Source organism: Cottoperca gobio, chromosome 1 (genome assembly GCF_900634415.1).
Source record: "Cottoperca gobio chromosome 1, fCotGob3.1, whole genome shotgun sequence".
NCBI lineage: Eukaryota > Metazoa > Chordata > Actinopteri > Perciformes > Bovichtidae > Cottoperca > Cottoperca gobio.
The window spans coordinates 22,475,966-22,495,061 of record NC_041355.1 but is presented as its reverse complement, the minus strand read 5'-3'; the positions used below and the strand labels follow the sequence as shown (position 1 = coordinate 22,495,061).

Here is a 19,096-nt window from a genome sequence, read left to right as displayed (position 1 = left end):
TCTCTCCTCCATCTGTGAGCCGTTCTGTGCTTCCCACACACATCCAACACACATTCTGGACGTATCACAAAAGCCTTTCAGATAAGAGTCACGACGACGAGCACATGTGGACTTTTCCTGCTTAGAATATGCTCAGATCCCTCTCGAGCTACAGCAGCTCTCGCTGTTTGCCTCACATTCAATTGCACATCTTCTTCACACACACACACACTCATCCTTTCTTTTTAATCTCTCATGGGGCTGACGAGCCCGACCCCTCAGTGTCTGACATCGTGTGAAGCTCTGCTCGACTCATCGAGGGGGCTCTAGAGTTAGACTACATTATTGATGGAATCTTTTCACTGTGATTGCACCTCGGCAGATACCTCATGCCTTTACTGCACAGAGACGTCAGAGAGAGGAGTCTGCTATTCAGCAGAAACCCGCAAGGTGTTCGACATTTGGCTCTTTGCGCAATATAAGAGCAACAGATTATCCTTTTATACAGGATGTTATGACCATGTTTACATCTAGTATCTTGTATGAAGACTAATTGCTTATTGTTCCAGCTGAGGTTAGATTTGGGCGTTATGTTTTAGGCGCTACAAAGCACCTTTTTATGTTTCTGCCCCGTCAGTATCCGTGGTATCGAGCATGACACACCGCATGACATACCGCTGTAGTAACAATGCAGCCAGCTATGCGAGGCTTCATTTATGCTTTACAAAAGTCCTCACATATAATCTAAAGGTGTATAGCAGTTTTGTAGATGTGACAGTGTGTCACATTTCTATGGATTGATCGGATTTATTCTTTTTCTTTTTCTTTTTTGACGGAGTGCTAATCTCGTTCTGAACACTTCACAGAGCCTGTCTGACCTTTCCACTTCATGCCTAAAGTGACTCTGAGAGTCAACATGAGTAACTGTGAGTGTCATTGTCTCATCGACTTCTTCACACTTTAACATTCTGTATCATTGGTTCATAGATAAATATTGGGAACTAATAACAAAGATGCATATTCGGCCTTACAAAGACAAACACAATGTTTCCTTTAGTCTTTTTGCACTGATGAACAAGTCTAATGAATTAATCTATGATTCATTACATTTAAATATATGATTGAAAGGTAGCTTAACCCCATCAAACCACATGAGACAGCAGTTACTGCCACTCTGCTAAGCTAGGCTAGTTAGCTTTTAGCCAGACTAGTTTAACTGGTGTTTTTTTTCTCTTTTATGATCTGATTTACCTACCGCCTTGTTTATGTGGTATAACAAATTCAATTGTTAAGATGTTAAAGGTTTAAACAGAAATCTGCAGGAAACACAGGAACAGTTGGTAAGTTAGCTTTCAGCAGCTAGCTTTACATAGCTAGTCTGGAGTCGGTTTGGTTTTTACCACCATGGTTTAAATGTGTTGCTTTTGCACGCTGTATGGTATAATAGTTTTGTAGCTGGTAAAACGGATGTCAAAAAGTCAGATTGTGGTTTTATTTTCAAAGTTACTGCACTTTGGCTTTGTAAGGCAATAGAGACTAGCGCTTCTCAAATGAGTATAACATACTTTTCAAAATAGAAAAATGCTGTAAATACGAATAAAAAGGATATGTATGTATGACACAAGCCTGGACTCCTCTGTGGGCATTTTCCCAGCTCATTCAACAATTCATCCATCAACAGTATCAGTCCGTCAGTTCACCAATACACCGTCCTTTAACCTCATCAAATACATTACTCTGGATTCTGAGGAAGGGTTTGAACTGCTGAGTGTTCATCCTTCGTGCTGGCAACACCTCTGGAAAGCACTCAAAGTGCTCAGGAGCCGACCGGCTCTCATGGCTTCACAGTAGGCTTGTACCTGCCAGGAGCTTCACGGCTGCTATTATCTGTGACTTAGTGGAGGGAATGGGAGGTTTTGCGCAGGAAAAGGTCGGACTATGGCTGTAGTCAGAAGTCATTTATTGGGCTGCTGATGGACTTAACATGCCAGCTGACAGACTTATTACTTACGTGCTGATTGTACGTTGTAAAAGTCATAATTAGTGCTTATTGATTAACAAGTTAGTTATATCAAGAATAACTGACACTATATTATATAACAACTATCTGAAGACAAAGACGCGCTCTTGGCAGTGCTCAAATGCACCCACTAATAAATATCAAACCACAGTGGAAACAAAACGTTTGGCAGTGGGATGGCATTCTGGGATGGGGAGAAAACACTTCAGCGTGTCAATATTTTTGCAATTAATACATCCATTTCTTTCCTAATCATGCCAAACCCTGATTGTCCTTAAGGGTGGAAGCAATCAATACTCTTGAGTTTCGCAATATTATGTTTTGTGATACTGTATTGATTCTCAAAAACACGAAACTCTATTTTGAATTAATAATTTACACGCAAAGATTTGTGGAAGGCAGTGGCTCAGTTTGCACAAAAGTAGTGCTATGATGTGGAATGTCACAGCGACTGTGATAAATGCAAAGGCAGATCCCTCTGTTCTGATTGCATAAACATTTAAGATTTTTTCAATTTAGATTTTATGCATATAGTGGTGCGAACTATGAGTATCGTTATATATCATATTGAATTGTAACTCCTGTATCCTGATACGTATCATATCACCAGATTCTTGCCGTTACACAGCCCTCATTGTCTTAGTAGTACTTAAATGTACTCAGAAGCTGATTGTAGTCGAGGTTACATTTATTGAAAATAATGTATCCTGTTATCTTACAAGTTTATTATCTTGGGATAATAAAGATGTTATCTTACACTTGTGTCATCCATTTATGCCACTTTATTTATATATGGTGTGTCACACAAGCTCTATGTTGGCTATCGGTTGGCATGTTTCACAATGCGATCTCGGACCACCTTCTTCGATAGAGAAATATCGGGGAATCTTTGGTTTTCAATTTGTTGTCAGCATTTGTCTGCGACAACCCAAAGTCACACAATGCCTAGGTACCTTTACACTAACTATGACTGTTGGCCCACTGCTAGTCTTCAGTATTTGGAGTTTGCTTTAAAGGTAAACGGAGTAAGTGAGCACACTGTAATATACTCCGCTGACCAGGGAATCCCTCCTCCCAACAATGCCAATCCCATCGTCTTCGAGTCTTCTGTAGTCTCTTACACATACAAACACATCCTCGCCTGGATGTAGCATTGTTGGCTGTAATCCTTAGAGTTGTAAAAGTGCTTGGAAGCGCTTTCTCTCATTGATTTCCACTGTTCCTTACATTTGTTCATTACATCATATAGTGCATTTCCTTTGCTCAGACACAAATGTCTCACTTGCTCACATTACCTGTGTTTGCCCTGATCCTCCCGTCTGCTCCCACAGCTTTACAATCATTAAAAGGCAGACGCCTTGGTGTGTTAAAGGTAATTTTCTCGGCTTTGCTACAGTGATTACTGTCATGTTGTCTTGGGCTCTGTTAGAAATTTCCTGGCTCTCATTTCCACGGGGCTCCCACTCTGCAGTCACGGAATAACTAGAATACCAGACCACGTGCAGGGGGTTTCTGTAAACACGGATGTATGGTGCCTGGGTTCACACTTCTCATGTTCCTCTAACACATTATACGTAGCTGTGTGAATACAGTCCTGTAGTCATACCCACTCAGACCACTTCTGAGTGTCAGATTTCTGTAATGAGATGTCACTGATGTTCCTCCACTACAGTCAAGACAACTACTTATCCTTGGACAAAGCATATTAAAATCACATTTAATACACTACTGCTCTATCAGTACAGAGTCCATACACCTGAGACGGGTAGTGCTGGTGATGATGACACATTGTAACAAACATAATGCGGTGTTGACACATTACGTGAAGAACCAGAAGGGGACTCAGACAGCGCAGACCTTTGCTAAGGCGGTTTTCATAAGTGAAAAGTAATTAATAATAATAATAATAATAACCTTTGATTCGGATCCGCTCCAAAATGTAATGTGTTCTTCCATGGCCCATGCTAAACCCTTTCACCAAGGTTCATGAAAACCTGGCCGGTAGACAAACAAACCAAACGAAGTGAAAACATAACCTGGAGGTAATAACCACAAAGAAACATCAACATGATAGCTTTAATTTTCATCACAAATCATCTGTGATGTAGGATTGTAATGCAGAACAATTGTGTTGGCGGTGGTGTCCTTTACTTGCATCTCACACGTTATCTAAACAACATGATTGTTTTTCTGCCTGATGCTGCTCTATGTCTCAGCTCTTGGCCGACAGTATTTCTTGTTTGTTTAGGCACACATGAATATTCAAACATGCACTCATTGTCAGTCTCTGATTAAGAGCCTAAGTGCCTGTACATGTACATTTCTTCAGATGAGTTGTGATAATACTACTGAGCAATTGCCACTTGGTGCTCTGAGTCAACTATGGGACATACAGTGAGCGCTGCTGACACACTGCCATCTGTGTTGTGTTGTGTGTGATGCAGGATCCCTGGCAGGCTCAACGACAGACGCACTCCCCTCGGAGAGCTCAACTGGATCTTCACAGCCATCACCGACACGATCGCCTGGAATGTGCTGCCGAGAGGTGAGGCATACGAAGGCAAAACTTGTTTGATCAAATATCATCATTTTATCTCCACATTTACCAATCTGACAAAAATAATTACAGTTTACGGCAACTTTGATATTATTTTAATTGTTTTATGTAATGTCATTGTAAGCTTTGAGCGGAGAGATGTTTATTAACCTCTGGGTTCTTCTGAGATCTGGCATTTACAATATTATCATAACTGATAGTAACGTGGCCAAAACTATGAAATTGTGACACAGATATGTTACTGGTGTTGAAGGTAGAAGAAGACAAAGAAGACTAACTAACGTTTTGAGACTATTTTTTAATATGTTGAGACATTGAAGAAAAATGAAATGACCCGCATGTTCCAGCTCACAGGGAGCCCAATTTAGTGCACCTAAATAAAAACAGCAGTGAAGCGTCAGCAATACTAAACCTTTGAGGACGTCCCCAGTGGAAGGTGTTGATATAAAAAGCCAGAAGTGCAGGTTGGCTCTTCAAATGGAGATTAATTGTGTTTAGAGTTTCTAGCACAGTAATTGGGGGTATCATTTTAACCTGTAATTTTGTGGCCGCAAGAGCAAGTTTGCACACACATACACACTCAAGCAAAACTCACACACAATGCGACTAACCATTACCCACAGGCTGTCACACACTCTTCTTTCAGGATATGCAGTTATGTTTTGCATGCAGCGCATACACTTTCTGTCATTGCTCACCTGTCTCTTGTATGCAGCGCACGCACACACACACACACGCGCACACACACACACTCCTCTGAGACAAACTATATCCCAGCTCAAATATAGAAATATGACAATGCTGATGGCTGCCAAAGCCTTTTAAATCCTCGGGGCTCTGCTGTTAATGAAGCAGCCCACATCAGAGAGAATCCCTGTAATGAAGGCAACACACACACATACACACACACACACACATATATTCACTCCCTCACACAAACAGGGAAATCACAGTCATAAGCCAGATATTGGCGTGGCCCCATTAAAGTGAATACATTATTGAACTAATGAAAATGTGACGTGAACCCTTGCTGTAATATCACTGTCCTCTATATTCTGAAAGCCTACGCACAAGCTACCCTGTATTTTCCCCAAAGTCGCCTTTTTGATCTAATTAAACTTTCTTTTACCCAGTGTGATTTTCACTCACTCAGTCAGGTCCCTGTTTTCATCCTTTGAGCCCCTTTCCTACTGGACATAAAAGCTCGCCAACATCTGGCTTTTGTCTTTAGTGGCAAAGGTTACAATCGACATTTATTCCCGGGATAAACAACTAGTAGTCAGTCACGGGTATATATCGGCTCTAGCTCCGATCAGCAGTGATGAAACATTGACACATGGGAAGTGAATATATAAGGAATAAAATTGGGATTTGGACAATTATAATAATTAATTATCAAACAATTAATATGCTCTCCTCAAAGCCACCAGACTTCATTTAGAAAAAGAAAAACTGTAATTTGACCTCGCTAATCATCATAAAACACACCTTGACTTAAAGTCAACAGAAAAACAAAATAAAAGTCAACTATCACCAACTTTAGTTTGAAAGATTTAAGAGAAACTGAATAAGTAACTTATATAAAAAAAAGAAGTAACCTGTAGCATTAGCTCTGTTTTCCGGCGTGTGTTTGTGACCTTGAACGTGACACCAAAATAAACAAACAGAAGATCCCCATCTGATGCCAATGAGACAGGAGTCTGTCGCATATGTTAAGTTAAAACAGCTGCATATACAAGCTTAATTTGCTTGACAAAGGGTATTATTGTGCTGTCTGTTATTCTTACAGGGCCCCTTGATGTGATGGCTAATTTCTTTCTGTCTTCAGATTTGTTCCAGAAGTTGTTTCGTCAGGACCTGCTGGTGGCCAGCTTGTTTCGCAATTTCCTGTTAGCAGAGAGGATAATGAGGTCGTACAACTGTACACCGGTCAGCAGTCCCCGTCTGCCCCCTACATACATGCACGCCATGTGGTAAGACACACAAACAGAGCTTTCCTGCACACAGATACACAGATGCCCATGGCTTTGTAGAGCAGAAGGCAAGAGGAAGAGGAACACAAGCTATTTGTTCATACACACTGAAGTTAAAGGATGAACACACTTTATAACAGATACATTCTGTGAAGAGACATACTGTGTTAGTACTAGTATGCTAAGGATATTTAATAATTCTAAAAGGTTCCATTTCAACTGCTTTTAACTCGGGCACTTAAGAACAAATGGTAAATCTGCCTCGGGGCTTATTTCCCCAAAACTTATCGCCTCGTTTAAAAACTCCTAAAACAGTTTTCCACTGATAAAAATAATAAGTAACAATGAACTTTTGTTTCTGTGACCATTTAGTTTGGTTTTGTCATTTTTCTTATTAACATAGGTAATTGGAAAAACAGACAATATGTTGCCCAAGTGAGATATTCCTAGTTCTTGTTGCTCTGCTTCGCAAAACTCAAAATAATACTTGTACCCACATATAGAGTGAAGGTTCATTGTAATATCAGCTCTGTGCGTACAGCACAGGTTTCAGTCTAAGACATGTGTAGCTTAGCACAAATACTAGAAGCAGGGCAAACTGAAAAGGGATTTCCCACAACTCCAATGTTGTTATATTGTACCTTCTACTGTACACGTTGTATCTTGTGGATTTAACAAGATACAGTTTAGAAAAGAGACGGCACACTGAAAGTTAATTTTCTCTATCTGTGTCACGTGGGACATTACATTACAGGTAATTTAGCAGACGCTCTTATCCAGAGGGACTTAGAGTGAACTAACTACAGGGTCAGTCTCCCTGGAGCAACTCAGGGTTAAGTACCTTACTCAGGGGCACAATGGTGGCAGCCTGGTATTGATCTCCCGACCTTCTAGTGTTTTGTTTGAAAGGCAGACCACTAGGCCATCATGAGTCTGAGAAGTGAATGTGAACACTGATTATGACCAATTCTATCGGCCCATAGTCACCAAAGTAAATATTGGACCCATCTTTCACAAGCCACATATCTTTAGAACGGACAAATCAATAGAAAATTAACTTTGGTCGAGACATGTTTCTGTCTTAGAAACAAACTCTCGCGTGATCTGGCAGCATAGTGTGTTGAGGTTAGCCAAACAATAAAAATGTTAAGCTAACGCCAACTAACATTTGCAAACGTCCTGGCAAAGAGCTAGCTTTTTGGTAAAGCAAATTATGTTTTTTTGCTGTGTAAAAATCTAATGTTAAGCTAAATAAAATTTTAATAAATTAGTTAACGCCAACTTAAGAGACAGGAAATGTAAACCGTTTCCTACCATTGACTGCTTGTAATGCATCATCATTTGTTATAAGCCACTTTAACTTAGCATAGGTAGAAATAGAAAACAAGACACTGCTTTAACAAGGAGCTATTTTTATATATTTTATTTTATTTTTGGCAGCTGAGCTGACATGCTGTCTCTCTCAGACATATTTCATTGTACCGTTGACCCTGTGTTAACCTACATATGACAAATACAACTTGAAACTTGAGCTAGCTTACCCGTTGGAGCTAATTACTGACCAACAACAGCTGGGGTCGCTGGCTGAACGCAGCAGCTCTGTATCCCCGTCCTCACACACTTTCCTGACTCTACGAAAAACAAATAAGTTTTGGTGTCTAAGAGGTTAGCTTTTCCCTGCGTTCAGTTGTAGTTTAAGCGAGACATCCTGGATCAACCTCTCTCCTGAAATAAACAGATGACATCCTCAACAAACAAACAAGCCTGTTTACCAATATGTCAGAGTATTGGGCGGTTGAAAATGATGTGAGAATGAAACAGAGGTAGACTGTAGACCGTGGATGTAGACAATCATTTCTCATTTACAACCACTTATCAAGTCAAGTAAAAAAGAGGACAAAAGTGGTCTATCTATAAGCCGGTGTTTTAAGTAAAACAAGGTTCCCATATTTCAAGCCACATTTATCATACTTAACAGAACAACTAAGTGAAATGAGCTAATTACTCTCACAACTTCTCAAAATAAATGCTGTTGAGGAAGTGTGAGCCAAAACATGTAGGTGTTTTATTTGCTTCTGCATAGCATATGCATACACCTCGTTCACGCTATGATTTACATGATTTTGTATCTCAGTTATTTCTGTTTGCTCGTATTGCCAGTGTTGCTGTATGTGTTGCTCTCTGCTTCACAGCAGAGGCAGATATGCCGTGCAGACAGACTAGACAAGTTGCATGTGGAGGAGGGGCATCTTCAGCCGCCCACACACTTAACCCGCAGCCCAACATGTCCACCTTTGACTGAAAACTACACGATAACCTGATCTCCGATGGTATTAACAGACTACGCGAGGCATGGACTTCTCTAGCTGCAGTAGACGTGGCAGATTTAGGTTTAAAGCAGCGGTACAACAAACAAATGCAACTATACCAGTCTACAAAACGTCATCAGTAGCACCATCTATGTGATGTCTATAATGCATTATGATCTGCTTATAGCTTTGCATCGTTATAAGCACTCATAAATATTCATAATGCTTTATAAAACTAATCGTAACACATTATAAAGCATTTTATATCATTAAAAAAACACAAGTGCTGGACTTTGTTTTTGGCAAGGATCATAGTTTTATCATTCCCATAGTAATAATAATCTCTTTTTAATGCATTTGATCAATATAACAGGTCACAACTGAACATAAACTGAGTACTATTAAGCTACTCCAATCTGACAGAACTGAATGATGGATATTTACGTTTCACAAATGTAATATTTTCCCAAAATCTCTAAATTGACTCAAATTCTGAAATTATATCTGTTCACTTAAAACAAACATTGACTACTTCTAGTGGCTTTTTACCACCTTGGAAATGTAATACACTGTGTGATCCCTTTCAAAAACAAATGAGAGACCTGCAACTATGAAGTATTATGATACTTATGCATTATAAAATGCTTTTTCTTGTTAGTGTTATAAAGCATTATGATATTATGAAGTATACAGCACTATAAGCAGAGTATAACACATTGTAAGTATGTTTATTGATGACATTTATTGATGAATGTTTATAAGTATGACATTAAAGTAATGGGTGCCATAGACTGTGTTACCTGGAGAGTGTTGTCCGGAAGTGCTTGCAGCTTTTCATCATTTGTTTTTACCCTTTTTCCTGATTTGTCCTCCATGTTTTCTCATTACACAGAGGCGCTGCAAAGCCATTGACTTTACATGCTCCTCCACACTGTGTAGGAAACATAATCCCATCATCTATCTCCCTTTAGTTACACAAATACGTCTCCCACTATCTGTTGTTTCTCTTCTTAGTCTTCTATTAATGCCTCCTTCCACCGCTCCCACCCATTATCTGCCTCGTGTAGAAAAATAAATAAGCTCTCACTCTCTCTGCCTCGAGGAGCGACTGGTTGTGTAACATGCTGGCATCACTTGTTATAAAGACCACTGCTCCTTGAGCAAGCGATAGTCTTTCTTTCTCGCTCGTACCCGTTATTTTAGATTGTGGGTATGCTGCATTTTACTGCCAAAGAAATTGGGAGTTGCACTTTGTTTCACAGCAGCACATGCAGTATTAAGGAGGACAGAATAACGACAGAGAGGTGTTTTAAGAGTGTTGGAAACTAGACTGAGGGAGCGATAAAAAATGGAAGTGCCAGAGATAAAAGGCGAGTAGAAAAATAAAAGTTTAAATCAGCACAGATGGGGGGACGGGGGACGATGGAGAGGGTGTATTAAGCAATTTGGGGCACTCGTTGATCGATGCTGGTGCCCGATCACAAACAGCAATTGTTATTCAAATGGAGCAGAATAAGGGATAGCAGATAACCCCGAGTCTGATTACTCCCTTGTGGGTAGTCAAAGTGTGGGTGTGTGTCTACTCTGTATGTGTTTGTGCTGCACCACTCTCTGCAGGCAGCAGGGGAAAAATAGCTGAGTCAGCCGCCAACTGGTCCCCTGCGCTCCTCTGTTGTCAGCTGTCCCCTCATCTCACACACTGTGCACACACACACACGGACGGACAGGTTTCGGTGATGAGTTACTCATTCGTATTGGCAGTCATCATCCGAGTTAATGCTGTCATCTCACATGGTGCGGCAGCCTCCTCCCTGTGAGCGTGTCCTCGCTGATTAGACTGCTCTATTTGCTTGTTTCCTCACTGTTGGATTACATAAACGCCAGTAGGGATGGATATTTGTGAGCAAAATGTTGACACAGATTCTGATCTCAGTTATGAGACCTTAGAAAAAAACGATACCTTTCTGCGGGTCCTTAAAAATTCTTAATAACTGTCTGAAAGTCCTAAAATTCTGTCAATTTATTTAATTCTAATTTATAGCAACACATTGGAATTAAGCTTCCAGTAAAATCCTATTACTGCAGTGTTATATTTGTTTTTAACAATCCATCAATTAAAACAAATGTTTTACTGTTTAACTGCATATAATCAAGAGGGTCATTGGAATTCATTAATCTTTTGCTCGGCAGGAGAATGGAACCACAATCCAGATAAAGTGTTTCCGCCCCGGTCAGAATTGACTAAAGCACATATATGTAACGTCACTTTGCTGCACTAGTGGCTCGCTGTCTTTGACGTTAGACGTAGGGACCGTAGGAATGAAAGTGTTAGAATCGCACATGAAGTGAAAGGTTGCCAGCAGATGCCGGACATCTCTCAATATTGTTCGCCACCCGTCTGCACATTGGTGCCACGGCAGCCAGCTACTGGAACGTGCGTCTCTGTGCCAGTACGTTACCGTGGAAGTCTGTGTTTATATGTGTTGCATGTCGCTTCGAAACCCAAGAAGCAGTGGCACGAGCACATCCCGAACACGCCCTGCACTAGTTTGTTTATAAATTCATGTACTTAATGCTTAATCAATTCTAGGACTAATTTTGCTGGCTTATATCTGTGGATACCTCGAGATGACATAAAATGTATTATGGTACAAAATAAGCCTCACCTGTTGAATCTCTTTTTATTACATATAAAAATAAACATACAACGCATAACAAAACCAACAGGCCAGAAGAGAACAAACAGATAACAAGTGAAACCAAAGTAATACTGAGTCCCACAAAGGAAGAACGGATCTTATATAACCAAATTAATCCTATTCAGATGAGTAAAACGGCATTATGCCGACTTTAAACAGGCATTTTACAAAAGGCTGGACACGCAATCATCGGCCATAGGAGATAAAAGTGCATTCAGGGGCACCACTACTTCATCACGTAGAAAGCTCCAGTAGATGACGTTCTGGAAAAAATAAAGTCAAGTGTGATGGAGAGGGAAAGAGTTTTCCATTGCTTAGCAGCGGTCAATCCAGAAAACGCAATATAACAGGGATGTGGCTTTAATCTGACACTGTAACTTTTGCTTATCAGCAATGATAATGAGCTAGTGTTGTATAAAGTATAACCAACATACCCTTTATATTTAGTTAGCACATAATAAATCTACCAGAGGGCTTCTGGTTCCAGTCTGTAAATGACTTTCCCTTCAATTACCATCGACCACTTGGACTGCTGCTGTAAACACGCACTTACTGTAGCAGATGCTCAGCAAATAAGTTAAATAGAACAAAATAAATGATAAAATACTACTCTGACATGTGCATCTCGACGTAGCGTGCCACTTCTTTTTTTAGTTTGATAACATGCATACAAAAAAGATATTTGCTTCAAATCTGATGCATAATATTTGGTTCAACGATTAATCTGAATTCCACACGGTCTTATTTCTCTAAAGTCAGACTAACAAAAAGAGTAACACCTGTTCTTAATAATGCCGTAATGTGTTTTGCACTGTTGACATTTTAGCTGGAAGGCTAAATGTGTCGCCTGCCACAGCAGCAGCTTAAATATATAAATTCACCCATTTAGTCTGAACTTGAACCAGCCGACATGAATGCAGGAATAAATTGCCTTTTTGTTAACTTTTAGAACAATTTAAAAGTGGTTGATGGAGGAAACTTAGCACCTAGTTTTCCAATTAGACAGCAGTGCTTGTTTTTCAGCCCCATACTGTACAATACGTACATATGTTTGCGTGACAGCAGTGGATTAATTGTACCTTTAACGCTGTGCTATCGACCAAGAGTGCAACTCCATTATATTGCTCCCAGCTATACAGGAAAAGCTGTTTAAGCAGCAGAAAGAGCCTCAGACCGAGTGAACTCCGAGTCACTCGTTCAGCATCACATTACAGAGGAAAAAGACCTCCAGCTCAATTTGCTGTGAGAAAAAGGAGCTGGGAAGTGGAAGGAAAGAGAGACAAATAGAAAGACTGCGTTAAGGTTTGATGTGAGTTACATAACCCCATGAATTAGATATGATGGCCATGAGACAACACTGGCGTTTAGAAAGGTATTAAAGGCTCCTTGCTGCCCTCTCCAGGACCTCGGGCTGGGAATTTAAAGAGGTGTATGTGCATGGGGAAGATGAGCAGAATGTTAATGAGAGTGAGTGGGGAAAGGGAAATGCATTTGTTTCTGTTGCTTCAGGCCATAGTGACATTCCTTTGGAGTTGCAACAAAATGTGTGTTTTGGGATTCACGTTATTCCTAATATTTTGTGCGTGTGTGTGCGTGTCACCTCCCTACAGGCAAGCGTGGGACCTGGCCGTGGACATCTGCCTCTCTCAGCTGCCGACCATCATCGAGGAGGGCACTGCCTTCAGAGTAAGTGTGTGTGTGCGTGTGTGTGTGCGTGTGTGTGTGTGCGTGTGCGTGTGCGTGCATTCTCAACTTATCTTATGATATATGGACATGACTTCGGTCATTTTGCTGATCTTGATTTTGTTAAATTTATTTAGATATATATATATATATATAATATAGATATATATATATATATATATATTATATATATATATATATTATTATATATATATATATATATGGTGGTATATAATATAATATATAGTATATATATGTGTATATAGTAGTATTATGTATATATATATATATATGTATATATATATATATGTATATATATATATATGTATATATATATATATATATATATATATATATATATATATATGTATGTGTACAGTGTTGCTTGAAAGTTTGTGAACCCCCCAGACATGGTCATTGTTTTTGTACAATAATGTTTTTTCATTATTTACTCAACAAAAGTGGTTTATCTCACAATAACTGAAAATTTCACTTGTGCAAAAGTAAGTGAACCCTTTTAGTTAGTAGCTTGTAACACTCCTTTTGCAGCCATTACTTCAACCAAACGTCTTCTGTAACCCCTGACCAGTCTCTCGCATCTGCTGTTGGGGATTGTTGCCCACTCCTTGCAGAAGCCAGTTGAGAGAGGTTGGAGGGACATCTGGCATGTACCGCCCGCTTCAGGTCTGGCCACAACATTTCTATTGGATTGAGGTCCGGACTTTGACTAGGCCAATCCAGAGACATTTAAGCCATTCCTTGGTGGTTTTGCTGGTATGCTTTGGGTCGTTGTCTTGTTGCAGAACCCATTTTCGGCCCAGCTTCAGCTCTCTGACTGATGGCAGGAGATTCTGATCAAGAATTTGTTGATAGGCCTGAGAATTCATGTTTCCCTGGATAATATGGCGTCGTCCAGGTCCGGGAGCAGAAAAGCAGCCCCAGACCTTCACATTTCCACCTTTTCTTGGTATGCTGTGTTGGCTTTTCTCCAAACATAGCGGTTTTGATTGTGACCAAATAATTCTATCTTGGACTCGTCTGTCCAGAGAATGGACTTCCAGAAGGCCTCTGGTTTTTCCAAGTGCTCTCTGGCAAGTTGAAACGGGCCGCTCTGTTCTTTCTTGAGAGCAGAGGCTTCCTTCTAGCAACCCTCCCATGAATGTCATGTCTATTCAACTTCCGTCTGATTGTAGACGGATGTACATTTAGCTCAGATGCTGCCAGAGAGGTCTGCAACGCTCTAGAGGTGATGTGTGGGTTGACTTTTACCTGATTTATAATTATTCTGGTGCTTCTTGGTGATAGTTTTGATGGGCGTCCACTTCTAGGCAGAGTTGCGGTCATGTTGGATGCTCTCCATTTGTAAATGATTTGTCTTACAGTGGATGGATGGAACTAGAACCTTTTGGAGATGGTCTTATAGCTTTCCCCAGACTGATGGGCTGTCAGTACCTTCTTCCTGATGTCTTCGGATATCTCCTTTCCTCTCAGCATGTTGTTCTGTGTGGGTACACCTTGGCACTACAGTGGTTTGGTTGATTTCCGCTCTCTTTTGATCTGTTGCCCAACCCTTTTCCTAAGGATGTCTCATTTGATTGGTTTGCTTAATTGACTAATTAAGCAAACCAATGGGTTTCATCCGAGTCTGTTACCTACTTGACTTTACCGACGCAGCTGGGGGTTCACTTACTTCTACACACACCCTAATTCCATATTACATGTAGTTTTTTGGCTACTCACACAATTCCCTTTAAACAAGTACATGCAATGATTAACATAAACCTGACATTTCATGTATAGAAAACTGGTGAGGATAAAATAAGAAAATCATGGTAACACAACAGAAAACTCTAAACTGCTCAAGGGGTTCACAAACTTTTAAGCATCACTGTATATATAAAAACTTCACATTCAAATTCCCCTGTCTGAGTGTTTATAAGAATTAAAAGTTCATTGGTCTTTGAAAGGGTGCACTTGCATTGTTATGCTATTATATTATCATATATCAGTGGCATAAAATGGTCATGAATTGACAATAATATCGTTTATCCCAGGTTTTTGTGGGACAATATATCGTCCAACAGGAGTCGTTATCGTAACAGGTCTATAGTACCTGCAGACCTTTTCAGTTTCCCTTGAAGGTGCAAAGATGCTCCATCTGTGTAGGTTAATGGTTATCTAGCGTTGATGGATGGCTCTCATCTCGGGTCTGTCCTCCACTGACGCCTGTACACATCAACAGTTCTTGTTTGCCCTGCAAGTTCTCCACCACCACTATTAATCTCACACACACACACACACACACACACACACACACACACACACACACACACACACTCGTTCCCAGTGTACACCATTGTAAAACGTCAGGTCTAATAATTCCAGTGTGGGTGTCACCACTGGCTCCTCCACTTTAGCCAGTTTGTTATATTTACTGACATGGCAGGGGACTGTGATGGAGATGCTGAGCTTAATGGAAACACGCTGCAAGAGACTGATGGAACTGATGATGACTTGAGATATCTGGCTTACACACTCACCAGATGCTGCACGGACCAGAGAGCTGCAACATGTGCTTTGTACACAGACAAGTCTGACAACAGAGAAAGTGGGACCAGAGCAGCTTTCCCCGATGTTAGCACTTTTATCTGAGCCTTTCCTCTCCTCCACCTGGCGCTCGGAGGTGGGCGTCTTCTCCATCTCTCCCCCGGGAGCAGTTTTCCCATCCTCGATCCTCCTCTCCTTTCTCCTGCACCGAAAACACTTAACAGCCCCGTAATTGAGCCTCTGGGGACTAGTGAAGAAAATCTTCCCTCTCTGTCTTGCTCCGTCTTTCAGGAGCCTTTAATCCTTCTCTGATGTGCTTCAACTGTTTACTTCATTGTCCTGCTCTCTGCCACTACTGAACTTCAAGCTATAGAAAAAAAATATATAGTGCAAAGTAGATTTTACAAATGTAGTTCTATGCTCTACTCTCGAAAATGCACCCTTTGATAAGCCCCGCCCTTCTTGGTTACTGTTGCTAGGCCCTTCAAGCTTTGAGCATGTCAGTATGGCTTTTTAACGATATCAGTTGAACGTCACAGATGTTACAAGGAAAATAAAAACAGATTTCTGGAATCATTTGACTAAAATGTCACAAAGAAAAATCTGATTTCTGCAGAACAGTTGAATATAAGCACCATATGCAGAGAGAAATGCATATAGTGTGGGTTTCTTTATGTAATAAACAATATAGTGTTTTTCTAAATATATTTTGTCTTAATTTCATGCTGCTTTTTGTCGTGAAACAGAGATGAGCGTCGCATGTTCTGTATTTGGTCTTTTCTTAAGAAATACACAATGTTCCTATTCCTGCTATTCTCTCATATTCCCTGTTCCATCCTATAGCTCACTAAATAGTGTTTGTACTATGATATTGATCATTTTTGGTTTAAGAAATACCCAATAATGGGTGTGTTTCTGTGTGTTGTGGGATCTAGTCTCCCAAATCTTATCTTCAATCCTTTCACCCTTTAGACCATAGACCCCCTGTCCCTGTGCACCTTATTACCAGTCATTATTAGTGGAAAGCAAAAAGCACTGACCTGGTCTTCATTCTGAATCATTAACAATTTTTTTTATTTTGTCCCTTCACTTGTATAGTTTTAGATTTGACAAGTTATTTGTAGAAAAGCGGCCTGTTGGTAGACTTTTTTATTCCTCAGAAACTTAATTAAAATAAAATTGCACACACTGTAAACCTGGTATTTTGTGTGCTTTTTAAACAAATCCCACAATATTCCTTGACACAACTTTGTGCGTAGGATTCATCTGTCCATAAGTAGCAATAACTAGCTTCATTTAAAAAAAGGAAGTTGTGAATCGATTCAGAATATTCTCAGAATCTCGATTCTTAAAAGAATCGATTTTTTCCCCCCATTCCTAGCTTCTGGGGTCTCAATGCAGCCTGAAAGAAAGACAGCAGGCAGGACTCAGGGCTGAAATAACCACCTCCACCGTCTCTGCATTATTTTGGGTAAATACAATTCTGTTTCCTTGAAGAAAGGCTTTAGAAGCTATTAAAACGTATTTTTATTTAAATTTAATCATAAAGTCATAAATATATTCTCCTGCCTGCCGTAAGCAAAATGTTTTTGTATCGGATTGCCGATTACACCTGTAAACTAACAGCGAGTTGTGCAGGAGGCTGTTCAGTGCTCGGTCACACGTCAGCCCTGTCGCTGCAGCAGCGAGTGATCGTGGGCTGCTGGAGATGTTTAGGAAGAACCTACATTCATTACTCATTTTTGAAGTGGTTGAGCCATCGATCCTTTTTCTGCAGCTTACCTGGTTCCTGGTTGTGTTCATTTAATTAATTATATCATAAGGAGTTACTGTGATGTGATATCTGTGATGTAATAATGCTTTCTTACTTTAGACGTTGTATGTAGTAAAATCACATTTACACATTTACACATCACATTTAACTGGTGAACCTGCTGAAACCCTGTTTTAATCATGCTGTTATTGAAAGGTAACAGAGACCCTAGAATTGATTATTATTCAATTGAGTAAAGCATAGAGCTCTCTAATAATTGTCAGGTCTCTGAGCAGGATTTTAAGTTCCCACCCCGAAGTACAACTGTACACTATTTGAAAAGCTCATTCTCTGAACTCGGCCTTTGAACACTGCGCAACACTGTGTGTATGGAGTTATTAAGCTTTGATTATGCACAAATTAATTTAGCCATCCAGCCGCGAACCCTTGGTATTTCCCCTCTCTACATCCATCAACAGTCTGCACAACGCTGTCGTAATTCCCACTGCAATATTAACACTCGACGTGATCAAAAACTCTGCGACCAGCAACCAATCAATCAGGCAAACTGCCACAGCAGCGAGTGAGAGGGAGAGAGATCATGATAGATCAGGATTTATGTTGTTACTGCAGTGCAGTGTCACTCCTGAGCTCATTGTGTCAGGGCTCCTATCAAATGATAAGCTAGTCACTGCAGACTGGCTCGTGTGTGTGTGTGTGTATGTGTGTGTGTGTGTGTGTGTGTGTGTGTGGGAGGGAGGGAGGGAGGGAAAGAAAAGTAGAATAATGAAATGATGATGTTAAAAACCTTGATACACATTGTGTGTGTTTTGTGTCCACAGCACAGTCCTTTCTTTGCGGAGCAGCTGACGGCGTTTCAGGTGTGGTTGACGATGGGAGTGGAGAACAGAAACCCCCCTGAGCAGCTCCCAATCGTCCTGCAGGTACACACACACACACTTCTCAAGTCTCTCTCTTTTGATTTTAATTTTTCCATCCCCGTTTGCTTCATTGACATGTACACACATAAATACAAAGCATTCAAAGAGGAATTGTGGATAAAGTTTTTTTAAGATTGTGATTCTTTAAGAAAGAATTATGAAGAGTGAACATTAAATCATTATCGTTGTTATAAAGTAGGGCTCCACTAAATAACATTGTGATGTTACGTGTGATAAATAGATCTATATTGTTGCTTTCAGTATCCTGATCAAATACAACAATTTGCTTGTTGAATTAAAAACAATTATGATGTCCAACATTCTGAACTGAAAACAAAAATCACCCAAAAAACATTGCAGTTTTCTACTGATGGTCTCTTTCAACTAACTCAAAAGATCCCGGAGTGCTTCAGCGCCGTGTTTTGAGATTGTTTGTCGCACAAGTTGACATTGCGATGGAGGTAAAATTGTGTTTTACGTGCATACGGTGCACATATCTCTGTACATACAGTACACATATTAAATGCGGTTCAACTCTGTGATTTTTGATGATAATTCAACATGATTATGATTTTGTATGTACTACGGAAACATTAGTAGTAGTCAATACCGATGGCTTTACAGATTACCATACA

The 19,096-nt window shown here is 40.1% G+C and overlaps 1 protein-coding gene across 9 annotated transcripts in view; it reads left to right on the top strand.

The window, feature by feature from the left end:
* Nucleotides 1-19,096, top strand: part of rptor (regulatory associated protein of MTOR, complex 1) — a 174,239-nt gene that overhangs the window by 91,861 nt on the left and 63,282 nt on the right. For 6 of the 9 annotated variants that reach the window (XM_029445134.1, XM_029444968.1, XM_029445050.1 and 3 more), the window contains 5 exons: nucleotides 4,444-4,544; nucleotides 6,385-6,529; nucleotides 13,148-13,223; nucleotides 17,149-17,238; nucleotides 18,363-18,464. In XM_029445134.1, coding sequence (XP_029300994.1) covers nucleotides 4,444-4,544; nucleotides 6,385-6,529; nucleotides 13,148-13,223; nucleotides 17,149-17,238; nucleotides 18,363-18,464 — 514 coding nt within the window. The remainder of the gene's footprint in view (nucleotides 1-4,443; nucleotides 4,545-6,384; nucleotides 6,530-13,147; nucleotides 13,224-17,148; nucleotides 17,239-18,362; nucleotides 18,465-19,096) is intronic. The other 3 variants (XM_029445530.1, XM_029445444.1, XM_029445202.1) reach the window with 1 other exon arrangement.